This window comes from Marmota flaviventris, chromosome 3 (assembly GCF_047511675.1).
Source record: "Marmota flaviventris isolate mMarFla1 chromosome 3, mMarFla1.hap1, whole genome shotgun sequence".
Taxonomy (NCBI): Eukaryota; Metazoa; Chordata; class Mammalia; order Rodentia; family Sciuridae; genus Marmota; species Marmota flaviventris.
This window is the reverse complement of record NC_092500.1, coordinates 101,346,617-101,365,548: the sequence shown is the minus strand read 5'-3', so window position 1 is coordinate 101,365,548 and position 18,932 is coordinate 101,346,617. Positions and strand designations below refer to the sequence as shown.

The following is an 18,932-nucleotide window of genomic DNA, read 5'->3' as shown; positions in this document are numbered from 1 at the left end:
TTTTATGTAGTGATACAGAATACTCTTTAAATAAAATGATCATCTGCACACACACACACAATCTCTTTGGAAGGTGCAAAAGAAACATAAAACTCACTGGCTGCCTCCCAAGAGGGAAACCAGGTAGCTGGTTAGGGAATAGGAGCCAGAAGAATATTTTTCATGTAATACTCTTTGTGTACTTTAAAAATTTTATCTATGAAGAAAACAACTTTTTCTAGCTTTTAAAAATACATAGGTAACCATAAATATTACTTGAAGGAAGTAGCAAATGATACTTTTCAGGTGAGGTATCAAATACTTCTAAAAAACATCTTAAACTCTCTTCCTTTATTTAACCTAGATGCTAATAAACTTCAAAAAAAAATAAAGGTTTAGCAGCTCCTAAATTTATTAAAAGAGTTAAATAGTATTTTTCAGATCAATCTAATTTCTATCATTAGAAATTCAAATCTGCCAATTTCAATCTGAAAAAAAAAAATTCTGAGTATCTTAGAAAGTACCAAGAGTTGCATACAAAGACTATTAACACATATGGTTTTATAAATGGTTTAAAAGATACATGTAACAAATGCTAAAAAGCACCCAATTTTTTTCTTGTCATTTTCATGGACTGTAGTCTTTCTCAAGAAGTAGCTTGATGTGGCTAAAGGAGTACTACTAGACTTGAAAGACTGGATTCTGGTTCCATTTACTCCCTTAACTAACTACAGGATTTTTTAAGTAAAACTTGGCCATCACAGCACCAAATGATTGGCTACCCTACTACAAAGTGTCATGTCAAGAGAAAATATGTGTGAAGGCACAAGTCTTAATAATATGAGATAATTTAAGACACATGACATTTATCACCCACATGAAGTTTTAGGGAAAAGATTTGAATTTCCCTTTTCTCTAGGTTTGTTCTGCTTAGGTGACATCATCAGACACAAAACTGTATTTTTATCAGCCTTCTTTCAAAACTAATAGATGATGAAGCCAATCCACTTATGAAACACTCAAGGAGAGTAAAATGGAAGTTTTTACTGAAAATTACATTTACAAAGTCCCAAACACCCAAAAGCAGATATTTAACATCAAACTAATAGTTGGAACTGCACAGCACATTAACCAATGTCTAGTTACTCTTACAATGGAGGGTTAATGAGAGCAACAGGAAGCCTAGGGTGGCAGCATCAAGGACAAAACGAGCCAATTAACAGAGTGAGGTTACAAAAGTGACAACAGTTGTGGCTGGCATGCTAGCTGTCTTTCAGCTTTCTTAAACGATATGATTTCTCAGTATTCTAAGTTTTAAGATGCTTGTTTAAAATCTTGGTCTAGGGGCTGGGGTTGTGGCTCAGCGGTACAGCGCTTGCCTAGCATGTGTGAGACACTGGGTTCGATCCCTAGAACCATGTAAAAATTAAAAAAAAAAAAAAGTATTATGCCCATCTACAACTAAAAAATTTTTTTAAATAAATAAATAAAATAAAATCTTGGTCTACTCTAATGCAATGAGAGGAACAAGTAGGCTTTGCCACCAGGTGTTTCCCCACCCTATAAAACAATTCTCAGATAAAATTAATCCTTTTTCTGCTTTAACAGACTAAATAAATAAATAAATCCTGCTGGTTTGGAGGTTACCCTATCACACCTTAACCATATGCTCAAAGAATGCATGGTATCAAGTATAAAAGCTGCTCTAAAAATACCAAGCATATAAAATGCAAAGTTTGCTGGGAACAGCAGTGACTTCAAAACCAAAATCTGAAAGTTAGCAATTTTTAGAAAATTCGTATCCCTTAAACATTTACTATATGCCTGAAATGTTTTGCTTCTAGGCCTTTGTACATGCTGTTCCCTTTGCAGGAACCACTCTCCCACCCCACCCATTTGCTTCCCCGCTTCACTAACCTCTCACATGTGACTTCCTCTGAGATCCAAGAAATTTCCCTGGCCTCCCCAACCCCTGCTCTGTGTTGCCAGGCACTTGAGCTAATTACAGACTGTATCTCCTTCACCCAAGACTTAATCATTGTGCTGGCACCTGGAAGACACTCAATATATATTGTAAAGCAACCAGACACTGCTAGATAAATAGGGACACGGAGATGAAAAACAAGATCCTAAATTCACTAATAGAAATAGCCTAAAACAACAATATATACATAAAAAGGGCCATGAGAGGTGTGTATACAGGATATCAAGGACATGAAGAGAGCCTCAGAGCAGGCTGGTGATAAAGGAGGAAAGAGAAAGAGGATATGCCTAAACTAAATCTGTGAGGTAAAATAAGATTTAATGGACAAAGAGAGAAGTAATGATTGATTACTTAAGACAGAAGAAAAATACAAAAGCAAGAGAAAACAAGGTAGATGTAAGGACTGTAAGGAATCTGATACAGTATAGTGGTTCTCAAACTTTAGGATACATGAGAATTAGCTGGAGGGCTTATTAACATACAGGTTGCAGAGTCCCAACTCCAGTTTCTGATTCAGTAGGCCTTGGAATATGAGAATCTTTGTTTCATTTTGGGCTAGAGTAATGGCTCATTGGTGGAGTGCTTGCCAACCATGCCTAAGATCCTGGGTTCAGTTTCCAACACCACCAAAAAAAAAAAAAAAAATGCATTTCAGACAAGTTTTCAGAGGACACTACTGCTGGTACTCGTTTGAGGAATCTCAGATTACAGTAGAACACAGATGGTATATGAAAAAGTAGCAATAAACAAATCTAGAGCAACTTGGGAGCGGGGACTATATATCAAATATACTATACCACAGAATTTGGCACTGAAAGATTTTAAGCAAATGAGTAAGATTAATTTTAGAAAGATAGAAATAAGTCGGGTGCGGTGGCACATGCCTGTAATTCTAGCAACTCAGGAGGCTGAGGCAGGACTAGCGAGGCCTTAAGCAACTTAGTGAGACCTTGTCTCAAAATATAAAATAGAAAGAACTGGGGATACAGCTCAGTGGTTAAATGCCCCTGAGAAGGAAGAAAGGAACAAAGGAAGGAAGAGAGGGGAGGAGGGAGGGAAGAGAAATAAAAATGGTAATAAATGTTAACATTGAGCTCTTTCTCACTATTAGAAGGATCTTATATATATATTCTGAACTGTCTAGTACAGTAGCTATTAGCCTTATGTGGCTGTTTCAACTGAATTGTAATTAAATAAAACTACTAAAAATTCAGTTCTTCAGTCAGCTAGCCACATTTCTAGAGCTCAAAAGCTACAATTACACTATAGTAGAGAGCACCAAGAGAATATTTTTCTCTCTTGCTCTTTTTTTTTTTTTTTTCTGGTGATACATATTTCTCTCTTTGTACAAAGTTCTAATAGTCAGCACTGGTATATATTAACTCATTAAATCCTTACAGCTTTGTTATGAGATAAGCACTGTATTATCCCCATTTTATAGAAGGAAATGTGGTGAAGAAAAATTAAGCACATCACTTAAGGTCTTAAAGTATTGCTAGCATGGATACAAACAAAACGGTCTGATTCTTGGGCCTCCATTCTTATCACTTCTTAATAAGATCATTCTTGACAATAATGTAGACTGGAGGAAGATGATAGTGGAAGAACGAAAACCAGTGAGGAAGCTATTGGAGTAATTCAGAAGAGAAATGATAAGGACCTGCTCTAATAAAGCCAGCTGGAATGGAGATGAGGTTACTTAATAGAGATGTTTAAAAGTATGAGAAAAGATTAGAGACAGACTAAAACTGAATTCTAGTGCTGTGTGGAAGATGATGCCAAAATTTCTTTTTTTAAACTTCAATTGATGACATCTCTTATACTACCCTAAGAAATCAGAAGAACAAATTGAGGGAAAGTGATAAATTATACCAGGGTCATCATAAATGTGAAGTGATGAAGATAAAACACTACGCAACAGGATATATAAGTCCAGAGCCTGGAAGACAGATCTGGAATTAAGATATGAAATCAGAGTCATCAGTATAGAGAAGAGAGGTCTAGAGAGAATTCAAAAAGGTTGAAACAATAAAAAATGGGTGAAGAGCAGAAACTTCGGGAATACCAATATGTAAAATACAGGCAAAAGATGAAATCCCAGTAAGTGGAAAATAAATTATCAGAAATACTGCAAGGAGCAGGAATTCTTAGGAATGAATTATCCCAGAAGTCAAGAAAAGGCTGGGCAATGAGTACAAAATGCTGCTGAGAAGGCAGGTAAAAGACTGAAAACTGCCCAAAGAGCAGTTTCAAATAGTACTTCAGAGCTAAAAGAAAAGATTGCAGCAGATCTAGAATAAATACAATTTTTTTTTAAGTTTAAAAATGAAAGCAAGAAGAGTGTAGAGAAAAGGATCTGGAAAGGGAATTGGCTTGTTTTTACTCTGATGAAAGAAGAGTACACAGAGAAAGATGGCACAATCAAAAGACTGGGGAATATTCTTGACTAAACAAGGCCTTGAGGTATGAGAAAATAGGATCCTGCACATAAATAGAAAATAGCCTTTGACACTTCTTTTACTGTTTTCTGAGAAGGTAACAAGGGGGTAAAAATAAGCACAGCTGTATTTGGGTTGGCATGAGAGGGGCACAAACTGAATGAACTCATGAACTGATAAGATTTCATTCTCTCAATGAAGAAGCATATGGAAGTATCTGCTCATTAGGAGAAAGGCAAAAGGGTTGGAGCCAATGCTCAAGAACCGGCTACCTAGAGATAATGTCCTTTAAGCAGAAGGCAGAGCTGAAATTAGAGGCCATGAATCTATAAGTGGCACCCAACCACATGGTAGTATGACTTTCTCCAAAATGAAATACATTCCCTATAAGAGCAGGAAAGGGAAAAGGTTGGCATAATTTAAACTGTTTGCCAACTGAATGCAGAAGTATATTAACTGAGGATGAGCCATAAAACGAAGAGATTAGAAGAATTGCATTAGAATAGTAGCCCCATCAAATACATCAGAATAATGAAGGTAACTGTCTCTAATCTACATACCTTGAAGAGATAAACAGCAGGCACAGAAGGAGAAAGGGGGAAGATTAGGAAAGTTATGGTTAGGGAGTAAGATAAAAGAGACTTTAGGTATCCAGAAGTATAGTGTCCTAGGCCCAAAATGTGTTCATCAGAAGTGTAAAATATATTACGTTTCTGTCTGAATTTCATGTTAAGTAGTACATCCTTTTTATTCCCTGCCTCCCTCAGCCAGTTCTCACTTCAGAGATGTTGATTCCAACCATCATCAGAGCAGTGGTTCTTAACACTAGATGCACATTAGATAGACATTGTTTAAAACACACACACACACACACACACACACACACCCTTCTAAAACCTGAGTCTAATTGCTAGAGTCTAATGAATTTGCATTTAGTTTTTAAAGATCCTCAGGTGATTCTAAAGTGGACTTAAGAGTCAAGAATCCTGTTTTAGAAAGAACAGGTTTAGCTTTAGCTTTATGTTACAGAATTAAAGAAAAACTGGCTGGTATGAAAAGAAATTAAGTAAATAAGGCAGGAAAATTGTGAAACAGGATATAAACAAGAATCAAATATTTAAAGATACCCAGAAAACTAGGAAACCATTCAAGAACAGCATCACATTCAATGCACATAGCAATGTTTCTAATAGTTCTTCTACAAGTTCTAGAGAACCCTGAAGTTAAATGCCTTACTGGAGCCAGAGATGAGAATAATAATAAAAAAAAGGAACCTATACTTTACTAAGCTAAAAGAATTGAAAACCACATTTAGCAGTAGCTCTCAGGGTCAACTGCAGTTCACAATTCCCCAGAGGAAAAATCAGCCTGTAACACAGGCTTGATAACATGTCTACATATATGAAATCTACCTATCCTGCACATAGGTGCCCACTGTCTTCTTTCAGACAGTAAAATATTTCATAAAGATTTTATTTTTTCAGTTCCCAGGCTTTTTCTATATCTATTAATTTCTCTTTATTAAGTTATACCAGCAAATCTTTAAAAAAAAAAAATCACTTGATAATTTTACAAACAACAGTCCTCAAACTTAACCTTTATTTGCCAGGACTGTAATAAATCTAAGTTTTACAACAAAGTAGAAATTGTATAAAGATGGATACTAGGCCAGGTGTCATGTTGCACACCTGTAATCCCAGTGGCTGGGGAGGCTGAAGCAAGAGGATGGAGAGTTCAAAGTCAGCCTCAGCAATTCACAGAGGCCATGAGCAACTCAAAAAGACCCTGTCTCTAAATAAAATATAATAAGGGGTGGGGATGTGGCTGAGCGATTAAAGACCCTGGGTTCAATCCCTGATATTAAAAAAAAGGGCGGAGGATAAATGCTAGTGGAAAAGACTAATAAAGATAAAAATCACTTCTTGTTTGCTGTCTTCCCTATATGATTTGTTTACTGGTAATACTATAGATCTCTCAAACTCCATCCAGACATTAAGTATATACACAGAGCACTTAACTACACACTCTTAGTCTACTCATATTTAATGCTTTGATAAAAATTTCTTTGTTAATTAGTAAAAAGTTGTACTTTGCTATCTCTACCTTAGTCTCAAGAATCTTAAGCTCTGAACAATTTTCCAAATGATTCAGAAGTCATGTGTGTTGCACACACACTAAAAATCAGACTTATTTTTAAGTGGACATATTTTCAGAACTCAAAGAACACTTTTTCTTGCATCAAGATAACTCAACATGTTCTTTTAATACTTAACTAAAAACATAGGAAAGCTTTACAATTCCTTTAATTTGAGCCAAAAGAAAAAGATTTTAAAAAAAAAAGATATGGTTTCAATTCTTTTAACAAGAATGTATAGCTGTTTTCAAACACTGAAACAGGCTTTATTTATGATTTACAGAATCACCACAATTTTCTAGACCAGAATTTATTCTGTGGTTTCCATTAAGGGAGAAAGTTCTAACCACATTAATTTATACCAATTGCTTTTTAATAATATAAAACAATACTATAGCATAATGAAAAAAGCATAGAATCAAAAAGGACCTGATAAATTCTCCTAGATGTAATCAACTTGCTGAGTGACATTGGAAAAGACACTTCTCTTTGGCTCTCAGTTTCCCTAGTTGTGACGCGAAGATGAGAATCACTATGATTCAAGATTACTACTGGCTCAAAACTATACAAAATGCAGAACATTCCTTTTTTCCCTCTCCTAAGAATTTATCTATACTTTGTAAATAATTCAGCTATGATATATACTTTCAATCAACACTACAGCTAGGCTTATATTTTCTTAGTTTCTACCTCTTCCCAATTTGCTGTTATAAACTACTTTGACCCACAAAAGCATTCTACAAATCTAAAAGCTACATTTCTGTAATCTCTGTGCTTAGTTTTAACACTTAACAAAATAGTACCATAATACAAACTATTTCTTCACCTGTTCCCTAATAAAGTTGAAAATAATTCTTTGGTCTTGAATTTACAGAGTTATGTACAAGGCTGATGAAAGCCATCTGTTGGGAACTCTGACTTTCCAGTCAAAGAAGGAAAAAAAGAGAGAGAGAAAGAGAAGAAACAGCCTTCATTTTCCTGGGAACCAGCTGCAGCTGAATCAGTCCTAATCCTGCTCCAGCTGGGACAAGCAGAAGGGTGAAGTTGCTACTGGTCTAATTCATCTGCTGAAATCCTGTGTGAAATGACTCCACCTCTAAGTAGCCAACTGGTAAAACAATTTTACCAGAATGAAGCTCTTAATAATTTCTATATATATAACATATTTATTTCTTTTCAAGATTGTAAATCAGAATATGAAAAGTATTCATTATTTTAATTTTTAAAAGATTCTCTAGTTCAATAGGAGAAAAAAATACTAGTTCTATTTTAACCAGCAAAGTTGATACCTGGATTCCATCTTCTCACACAACCAAGCCAGTGTAGAAATATATTCAAATTATTTTTAAATAGAGAAAGAAAATCTACAGGATGTCAATAAGATTCTTGTACATCAAGAGGTCTGAAATAATATAATTTTTCCCCCAGATTCTTGCACAGCTCCTATTATCTATCTGTTCTCATAGTAAAGGAAAAGGTAATGTGAAAAAGAAGTACCGGCCCATATGTCCAGGATGAATTCCATAAAAGTCAGGCAGCAAGAATAAGAGGAAACTGGGCTGGGGATGTGGCTCAAGCGGTAGCGCGCTCGCCTGGCATGCGTGCGCCCAGGTTCGATCCTCAGTACCACATACAAACAAAGATGTTGTGTCCGCCGAAAAACTAAAAAATAAATAATAAAAAAAATTCTCTCTCTCTCTAAAAAAAAAAAGAAAGAAGAATAAGAGGAAATTTAATGATCTTGCATTTTCTTTACATTTATTTTCAATCTGGTTTTTAATGAAAAGCCATAATGAAAACTTTACTATTAAAGAGCTATTATATAAATATTATACCTATAAAACTTAACCATGTAGAGTTCCTTTAAAACTTTAATAAGAAAGTATATGTTAAAGCACTTAGAACAGTGCTGAACTCATTAGTCCTTAACAAGTGCTAACTATAGTTTTCTATAAGCAACTATTTACATTCCCTTAGCCTTAGATAAAGAAAAAAAAAAAAAGGCCACAATATTTAGATCTTCTAGATCTCTATTTCTGAAGAATTTATGGAATCTGTAAATATGAGATAAACAACTAGGTTAGGCACAGGGTTGGTATAAAAGTTTTCATTAATAATGTCTAACCCAGACTTTAATAGTTCAAGTTTTCTTTCAGGGTGTATCATGGGCTGAAAATTATCAAAAATCACTGAACTCATAGGCTAACCAGAAGATCAAAAGGTATCTGTATGTTTGATTATATTTAAACAAACCACAGCTTAAGTAAATTTAAATAATTATAAAAAATATTTAAACAAATACTTACAACAAACATCTCCACCTATTTTTAAATGAGTTGTTTTTTTTTTTTAAAAAGAACAAGTCTGCTGAGTCAAATTCCTAACCACATTTACAATTAATCCCACTCAATGACTTGTTAGTGATTTTTATGGTCACAAAAAAATGGTGTAAACAATGATATAAGATAAACATCATATATTACATTGAAAAATTGAGACTACTATGTTTCAAACTTGATATTACAAAATTTACATTATCCGTGTCACTGCATCCTCACTTTTTTTTTTTTAAAGCATCTTTTACTTTCAGAAGGATTTTTTGCTTTTTATTTTTTTACTTTTTTTTTTTTTTGGGGGGGGGGCACGGAGGGTACAGGGATTGAGCCCAAGGCACTTAACTACTGAGCCACATCCCCAGCCCTTTTTTTATATTTTATTAGAGACAGGGTCTCGCTGAGTTGCTTAGGGCCTCACTAAGATGTTGAGGCTGAGTTTGAACTGGTGATCCTCTTGTCTCAGCCTCCCAAGCTGCTGGGATTGCTTTTTATTTTTTAAGAGAACAAGCAGTCCACACACCCCTGAATTTAATAGCATGGACAACTCCTATTCACTGCCTTTTTAATTAAGTATCATAACAGAATGTCTGAAATTGAAATTACCAAGCTTATATTTATAAACAATTTTATTACATAATATCACTATTCTAACATATAAAAATGTGACACAATTTTAGCATAAAGGCCATTTCCAAACAGCTAAATGAAAACTTTATCTTTTACTCTCAGTAACTTGAACACATATCTCATTCTCATTAACTTTACCCTAAAATTTTAATTTCCTATCAAAACCTCACTTAAGCCTGAATTTAAAAGACATACTCTAAGCCAAATTACACATCTGTAATCCCAGTGACTCAAAAGGCTGAGGGAGGAGAATCACAAATTCAAAGCCAGCCTCAGCAATTTAATGATACCCTATGTTTAAAAAAAAAAAAAAGGGTGAGGGGACTGGGGATGTGGTTCAGTGCTTAAGGATCCCTAGGTTTAATCCCTGGTACCAAAAATAAAATACATATTCCAGTAAAACTAAATAATCTGGACTCGACTCTACCAAGAGATCAATGTAATAAAATGTATTATAATAGAAGGTAAGAGATGTATCACTTAATCTACTCCAGATTACCTAGCTAGGTAGTAACTAAACGAAAATATAGTTGTCAATACCTCATTTTCTCTTTCCAACAGAACGTTTTAGTAAATTATAATTCTGTTTCAAAATATTCCACAGAATAAATTTTAATGATTTAGATGATTACCATAAAAGTATACTTTTCTATTTTCTGGACCTAGTAATATGGAACATAAACTATACACACACATATATTTATGTATGTACATGTGTGTATAAATATATCCAAATAAATTATTCTAAGTGTGTAAAATGAAACCACAACCAGTGTAGAAATATATTTTTTAAATAAACTATTACAATCTCAAGTAATATTAAGGTTAATCCAAGAGAAGTATGGTGTTGCATGCCTATAACTCCCAGCAACTCCAGGGCTAAGTCAGAAGGGATGGCCAAGTTGGAGGCAAGCCTTAGCAATTGAAAGCCCACTGCAAAACTTTTTAAAAGGCTGGAAATGTGACTCAGTGGTAAAGCACCCCAGGTTCAATCCCCAGAATGGGGTAGTGGGATTTAACCCAAAAACACAGTTATTGTTTTTCAAAGATTAAAGCCTCAATGTTATGCGAAAACAATCCTAAATGTCTTCTTAGTTATATTTTATAATCTAAAATGGGGTTCCCCAAAAGTGTATTTCCTATCTGTATTCTATCTGCCTTAATCACTCAAAGGACCTAAATCCTACACGCACTACAGATGGCAGGCATTCAAATGTTTGCTGAACAACAAATATGTGAAATGAACAAATTATCTTATAGTAATATCTACATTTCAAAAAGAAATGTATAAGAAGTAGCTATTTAAGCAATTATACACTATCTTCGTTTCCTAAATCCCATAACTCAAGAAACACAATATTTTGCCCCAAATTAAACCACCCTATTACAGTCATGTGACGAATCCCCAAGTCAGAAAACTTTAGCAACAATTGAAATGAAAATTAGTAAGCACAGAAATCACCTTTAAGAAAAAATAAAATTTCACTCTGATGAAAATTATGTTTTCTGAACTTCAAGTATATAAACTAGCTTATTCATAATCTTTGGTTCCTGATACATTCTTAATATTAATAGTCCTAAGTCAGTTTTGAAATCTGTTCCACAACAGAAAAAGAAAATAAGGGTCACAAACAGCAAAAGAGGGGAAGAGGGTATCAGTTAATGTTAACATGACTATACTTTAGTGCTGTGATAAATATTTAGATATGACTCTCCAGAGGTGATAGGTATACCTGTTACAAATACAAAGACTCTGGAGCCAGACTGCCAAAGTTCAAATCCCAGCTTTGCTGGGACATCAATCATATTAGTGTTACGTGGACAAGTTATTGAACCTCTTTTATGCCTCATTTTCTTCAACTATAAAACAACAGAACCAACTTCATTGTTGGTACATATCAATGTTAGCTTTATGAGGATGAAATGAGTTAACAGGTATACATTAGTCCCCCTTTCTCCACTGTTTTGCTTTTTGCAGTTTCAGTTCCTCATCATCCACTGCAGCCCAAAATATTAAATGGAAAATTCCAGAAACAAATAATTCATAAATTTTAAATAACATTATTATAGTATTTTGTTATAATTGGTCTATTTTATTATTAATTATTGCTATTAATCTCTTCCTATGCCTAATTTATAAATAAACCTTTATCATAGGTTGTATAGAAAAGATAGTACATGCAGACACTTCTCAATTTACAATGGGGATTAAGTCCCTATAAGCCAATGGTAAATTTAAATACTGTAAATTGAAAATGCATTTCATATATCTAACCTGCCAAACAAGACACTTTAGCAACACAATGCACTATAGAGTATCAGTTGTTTCCCTGCAGCATCACTTGGCTGACTGGGAGCTAGGGCATAAGCTGCCACTCTGCATTACAACACAGTATTGTAACCCACAGCCTAGGAAAAGATTGAAATTCAAAATTCAAAGTATACTTTCTACTGAACGTGCATCATTAAATGAGTTGTTTTTTTTTAAAAAAAGAACAAGTCTGCTGAGTCAAATTCCTAACCACATTTACAATTAATCCCACTCAAGACATTGTCAAAATAGAAAATTCGTCAAATTATGGTAAGTCAAGGACCATCTGCATAGGGTTTAATACCAATTTTAGTTTCAGGGGTTTTGGAAAGTGAACCCCATAGACAAAAGGAACTACTGAACAGTATTAAATTAATGCCTTGCATATAGTAAACACTCATTTAGGTTAAATAAACTACCTCACCATAAACTATCATACCTAAAGCTAGCTCATAAATTCCCCATATAACATGGATAAAACTTTTAAATCACAGTATACCACAGGTTCTCCTCACTACTTTTCAATGTAAAATAATACTAAACTTCAAGAGACTTTATAACACCTCTTAAGAATATTCTACATATTCTCCCCCTAAAAAACAAAAACCTCTTAGATGCTGAAAAATCTAAATACAATCATAGTTCCTTCCAAAGATTAATATCACAAAATGAACAGTTAGAACAGGAAAAAGTAAAAAGAAACTTACTCAGGTCACTCCAAATAGTCCTTGAATTTCATCTCTTACCCAACAGATGACCAGACCAATAGATAATATTAACATTCCAGAGAAAATAAAGCCAAATCAGTTTCAAGCAGAGTGCCTGGGTCACAGTAGGTGCTCAACAACTATGTGCTAGATTAATGAATGTCGAAAAGTAAAACTACTTCTAGCCTATACCTTCCTTTCTCCATCACTGTCAAATACACTCCAGTTTTTTTCTTTTGCTTTATCTGTTGAAACTATATAGGTTCATAACCACAAGTCAATCAATTCCTAATAGGAAGTGATTAGGTAGTTTCAAGGAGAGGAAGGAAACTGGTCAAAATAACAATAAGAGGAACAGATATATATAACCAGTTCAAAGGTGAAATAATTCCCCCAGAGTTCACTGTATTATGATTCTGAATGTGGGTTTTTCACATTTTTTGGGAAAGTCAGGAAATTCACTACTGCAAATAAGATTTCATTTTAAAAAATAGAACAGATCTCATAAACTCCAAATTCATAATTATTATCATGAAATCAGTACACATAGAAGTCTACTCAAAGAAACTCCATTTTATATCCCAAATTTATATCCCAAATTTGGTAACTTCAGTTAACTATACTACATATTTGAGCTATGTAGCCATACAGGTATTCCTAACCAAAGCAAAATTCTACTGAATTAAACTTTTTTTAATGCAAAGATACTGTGCAATGGCCTCAGCAGAGGTCCCCAGCTCTGTGGCAAAATGAGGATTGTTAGATGGTTCTCAAGGTCACTTCCAAAACCAAAGTTCTAGGGATCTAGAACTTGAACTTACTTTGTATTTAACCAAATTGACTATCTTTTAAAAATATACACTTCTGACATTTTAAGTGTGACTAGTATTTTTAAAATTAAAATATCTGGGGCTGGTGTTATAACTCAGTGGTGGAGCTCCTTTCAGACTATGGATGCTTGACCTGTGAAAAGTTCACAGGAAAAACTGAACCCTAAAATAGATCTCTAAGAATTTCACTGAAGAACAGTATTATTAATTTTCAATTGTTATTTGAACAAAAATCTACAGACATAATGACAATAATAAAAATCTCAAAATATTTTCAAATACATACAATCTTTCATAGTAAAAATAGCTCCATGATCTTAAGTAAAACAAAGGTTACTAATATACACAAAGGTGTAACAACTTAAAGTACTATCAATCTCCAAAGAACAATTCAGAGCAGCTAAAACACTAGTTCAATTAAAAAAAATAGCAACTAATAAAATTCTTATCATCCCCAAATTTAAAGGCCAAAATTTATTGTTAAAAAGACATACTTTCAGCCACACAACATCACAGAATAACACACAACAGAGTAAGTATTCCATCTGTGCAGTAAAATTCCCAACTCTCTGGAACCTTTCTAATATAGGATATTATAGTCCTGTCACATGTAACCGTAGCTGTCATAAATAATAATATTTAGGACATCATCATCATCATCAAAGCCATATTACATAACAGAAAGTTATAATGTAAACAATAGAAATATGAATTGTTAAATTTGCTTAGCTCATGCTATGGGTCATGAGAATCCATCTCATTCCTGTCTAGTGACAACTTAAAACGGAAAAAAGAAAAAAAAAAGGGGGGGGGGGGTTCATCTGCTTCTTCCAAATTCCTGTCACCGGCATTGGCTGCTCATCAACTTCCAGAAATAAGGTACTGTAAGAATCTTTTTACTTAAAACTTTTAAAGTTGTGCAGGGCATGATGGCATATGACTGTAATTCCACTTACTCAAGAGGCCGAGACAGGACAACCACAAGTTCAGGGCCAGCCTGGGCAACTTAGTGAGACCCTGTCTCAAAATAAAAAGGGCTGCTCAACAATGGTAGAACAACCCTGGGTTCAATTCCAGTACCACAAAGAAAAAATTAAAAGTTTAAAGCTGCATGCCACTTTTAAATTATAATACAACTATGTCCTTTAAGGTAGATCAACACTCTACACTTTGAATCTTAGGCTTCAAAAACTTCAAAGTATCAGAACAATTAGCATCTATTAAGTTCTCACAGTTAGAACTTATAAATTAAAAAATAGCAGGATCACTCCATAAAAGTTCCCCAAACTTGAATGTAACTTCAAACTTCCTAGAAATGTGAATTTGTGGCATCCTATAACATGAGCTCTATGAACACTGATGCATATACCATTCTTACCTTATCCTTTTCATGTGGAAGCAGTGACACTGGAGGTAAACAAGAAAGAGACTCACAACTCTCTTTCCCATCAGCATTCGTTGCTTTAGTGTTAAGCCGATAAAGAGGTCCATCTTTAAGGAGTCTGCCGTGACCAATGGCGCGTTTGATAGCCAATCTGAACTGCTGGTGAAAGCCAGAGGCAGCACTGCCTCCAAATAATGCAGACACATCCTTCTGACTTTTCAGAAAGCGTTCAATATTTTTCAAAGTTGAGCCACCAGACTCTGCCAAGCCCTCAAATGCCCGTTTAATCAGTTTATTCCAATCCACATTTTGCTTATTATCCAATTTCCCATGGTTTCGAGGTTTAGGAAGTGCTATTCGCCCAGGATTATCAGGATCTTTATAGGAATTGAGTCCTTTGTTTGAAACTTTTAAAATGGTTCCATCTTTAACACTCAACTCCAATTGTTCTAAAACAGTTTTCCGATCCAAGCCATGGGATGAAGATACTGCATTGCATATCCTTTCTTCTGAAGGACGTTGTTTCTGCTTCTTCACTTTTTTGATGGCTTCCAAAATCCACTCGGTATACAGCGGGTTAGCGAGTTTTACCATGGTGAAGGATTTTGTATATCCATAGAGTCGTTATCCCTTATCCTGATGCTGAGTAAGTGTTACACCATGGAAAACAAGATTTTCGGAGGCTGGGAACCAGTTAACCATAGCATACAGGTTTTCTGGCCTGAGTCCTTCCTCCTTTCACAAAACAGACTGCATTCCCACTTTTACTTTAGAAACCAAAACAACTGGTTATTAGAAATGTCTTCAAACTTCCCGCTTTCTCAATAGTATCAAACATGGATCTCTTCATAATGTTGCAAGGACTCCATACATCTCATTCTCAGGGTTCAGAGCAAAAAATGTGCATCCTATGCCTGAAAAACAAAACAATGTTAATTTTCTATCAAGGCCCATTCTAGAAATATGTTATAATTGAAATGTTAGAATCTTTTAAAGCAATCAAATAGCAAAGTGTTTAACATTCTAAAACAACCATGTATGTAAATCATTGGGATAAAAAGAAAAAACAGAGATGAGTAGATATAACACAATGAGGAAACAAAACAGGATGTTCTACGAATGACCTTAGGCTACAACTAACCAGAGGAGTGATAGCTATCCTGTACTCCGCCATCTCTGCTCACCAGTCTATGAATTTCAACTCTTGCTTGACATCTTTCCCCAAGAAACTATTCAGCACTTCAACAAGTATCTGGATTAGTAGAAAGAATCCTGTAATGAAAGTAAGAGTGAATCTTTCATCTTTCAAAATTCCAGACAGTAGATTAAAAAAAAAAACCACAAAAAACAGTCCAATAAGATAGGCAGAAAACCACTGAGAAAAATCTAAGTACTTCAGATATTAAAAGAAATAATAAATGCAAGTTTCACAGGACAAGTTCATAAGTACATTATTACCTTATTACACTGAAAATTACCTAGTATGAAAGTGCTTAAAGAATTTTAAAATAATCCATTTTCATCCAAATTTTAAGAAATACATGCTGATTGACCCAAACTAAGACACTAATATTCACATGCTGGAGGAACTAACACCTGCAAAACTGTTTATAAGCCATCTACAGACAGAGAAACTAGAAATGAGAAAAGCCCAGAATCATAGGGGACAAGTGCATGTATTGCATACCAAATGTATAGAACAGGGGAAAAAAAAAAAAAAAACTATTTGTGGGTCTAGAAAGAAGTGAATCTGATAAAGATATAAATTCAAGATTGCTGTCTCAAAATGAATATAATGAGTAAAACAAAACATGCAAATAGATTGCCTCTTTGGGTCAAAGTCGATATTCTGTTACAAAGGAAACTGGCAAATGGGCATTTGTTAAAAATCACTAAAATAATGAATTATGAACCTAAATATCTTCTTTGCCCCCCAAACGAAGTTTAACTTTTCTTAAGTGTTTTTTAGAACTTCTGCTTTTATTGTACGGATAATTTACACACATTATAAGATAACAATAGTAGAAAAATAGCTCCTGCAGCAACTATTCTTAATAGTAACATTAAAATCAAAAGGAAAGCTAGGCACGGTGGCGCACAAGTTCGGCTGGGGAGTCTGAGACAAGAAGATCACAAGTTCAAGGCCAGCCTCAGCAACTTGGAGAGGCCCTCAGCATCTGTGAGATCGTGTCTCAAAAGTTTTTTTAAAAAGCAGGGCTGGGGTTGTAGCTCAGTGGTAGAGTGCTTACCTAGCACACATGAGGCCCTGGGTTCAATCCTCAGCACCACATAAAACTGAAATAAAGATATTGTGTCCGCCTACAACTAAAAAATAAATACTTTTTTTATTATTATTTTAAAGGGGCGGGGTGTGCTGGGGATGTAAACTGTCCCTGGGTTAAATCCCCAGTACAAAAAAAGCGCGGCGGGGGGGGGGGGGGGGGGGGGGAGACACACGGACAGGGGGCGGGGCTAATAGACAGGGGCGGGACTAATAGACATTAGGAAAGAGCACTATTAACTCTGATAAGAAAGCAAAGGCTGAAGCAAAACATTCAAATATGTGCCAAAATTTTACTTTAAAATAAGCTGACTTAAAAAAAAAAAAACCTAAGACCTATGTTTCATTTTGGTAAAGATCTCAAAAGGAAACAAATCAGAGTCTTATTATTCCAAGAAAGTTCATTACACAGACATTAACACTAAGCTAAACAAGAAACTACAACCTGAGTTTAAGACGCTGAGAACGTCCTAATTGATGAAGTTCTCAGGTAAAGAATGAATGACAGCCACTCATTGTCTCTCGAGCAGGCGTTTTCATCAGTCTCTATGTCTGTAGAAAGTAAGTAAAATGCTGTGCTCGAACTTTAACTCTCAGAAAGTACACCAGCTGCTAGAAAGCAAACGCAACTGGCTTCCGATATTCCTTCCCGGTCCCCATTCCCCACCCCCAAACACATCTTCGCGCTCTCTTTTTAAAGAGCGAGAAACTTTAAAAACTTCAAACAGCACAACCCGACAGTTTGCCAATGGGCTACTTCCCCGTTTCCATTAGAAGGAAACAGAACCCCAGGAATAAGTTAACAATGAAATCACGTGGAGTTAAGAGTACTGTATCCCCGGTTCCCAGCTCCTCCAAATACTGAGCTCCACAGAGGCCGGCTAAACCGAGGTGTGAGGGGCGCGCAGGCAGCCGCGAGAGCCTGACAGGTCGGGAAGCTCCGGTCCAGACCGCCGAGGGTTGACAGGCAGCCTGTCGCCTCCCCTCCGGCGGGCGCCGGGGCTGACAGCCCGACAGACACAACACCACACGTGCTGCCTCCTCCGCACCACAACACCCGCCAGCCTGTCACCCCACTTGCCGCCTCGGCCCGGCTCTGGTCTCCGCGCACCGGGCAGGGCGGAGTGCGCGCCCGGGAGTGCGGGCAGAGGGGCCGCGCCGGCCAGGAGGCGGCGACCGGTCGGGCGCAGGTGGGACCCGGCGGTGGGCGCGCCCCGAGGGAGAGCGGGCTCCTAGCACAGCCCAGCCCGAGGCTCCGAGGCCTGGCCGCTCGGCGCCCGCCCACCCGCCGGCTCCCCGGGCTGGGACACGCCGCGGGGATTGGGGCTTCGGACCGCCAGCGCGGGGCGGGCCGGCAGCGCGCGGGCCGGGCGGGGAAAGCCGGGCGCCGGCCGGGCGCGAGGGGGCGGCCACGGCGCCCCGGCCCGAGGCCTGGCGCAGAGCAGCGGGAGGCGGCGCAGGCCGCGGCAGGGCCTGCAGCAGCCCGCCGACCCCGCGAGGCAGTAGAGCAGTCCCCGGAGCGGCTCAGCTTCGGGTTCGGAGGCAAGGGGAGGTCGGGGGTGGCCCCTCGGCTACTTACCGGAGGGAAAGAGAGCCGGGATCCCGGGGCCCCGGGCCGGACCGCGGAGATGCCCCAAACTGACACGGCCGCCATCTTGGAGACAGTGAGCTCCGGCCGGTGGGAGGGGAGGCGAGGCGGTGGAACAGCCGCGGGGGGAGGGGAAGCGTCGCGAGGGAACGGCTGCCTCGGGGAGGGAGCGGGAACAGCCTGGGCGAGAGGCGGGGTGGGGGGGGGAGGAGGACGCGAGAGCGCGGGTGGGGGGCAGCCGAAGAGCGGGAAGAGCTGGGCCGAGCGCCGGGAAAGGCCGGAGGGCGGGGCGGGGCGGGAGGGAAGAGCCGGCCGGGAGGGTCACGTGGGGCC

General features: G+C 37.3%; 1 protein-coding gene across 4 annotated transcripts in view; it reads right to left on the bottom strand.

The window, feature by feature from the left end:
• Kat6a (lysine acetyltransferase 6A) overlaps nt 1–18,688 on the bottom strand; it is a 104,104-nt gene extending 85,416 nt beyond the window's left edge. For 2 of the 4 annotated variants that reach the window (XM_027939244.3, XM_071610179.1), the window contains exons 1-2: nt 18,591–18,688; nt 14,725–15,644 (exon numbers count right to left, since the gene is read on the bottom strand). In XM_027939244.3, the coding sequence (XP_027795045.1) occupies nt 14,725–15,324 (600 nt within the window). In that variant the 5' untranslated portion in view covers nt 15,325–15,644; nt 18,591–18,688. Of the gene's footprint in view, nt 1–14,724; nt 15,645–15,871; nt 16,003–18,590 lie in introns of all 4 variants that reach the window. The other 2 variants (XM_071610177.1, XM_071610178.1) reach the window with 2 other exon arrangements.
• Nucleotides 18,689–18,932: the final 244 nt, after the last annotated feature.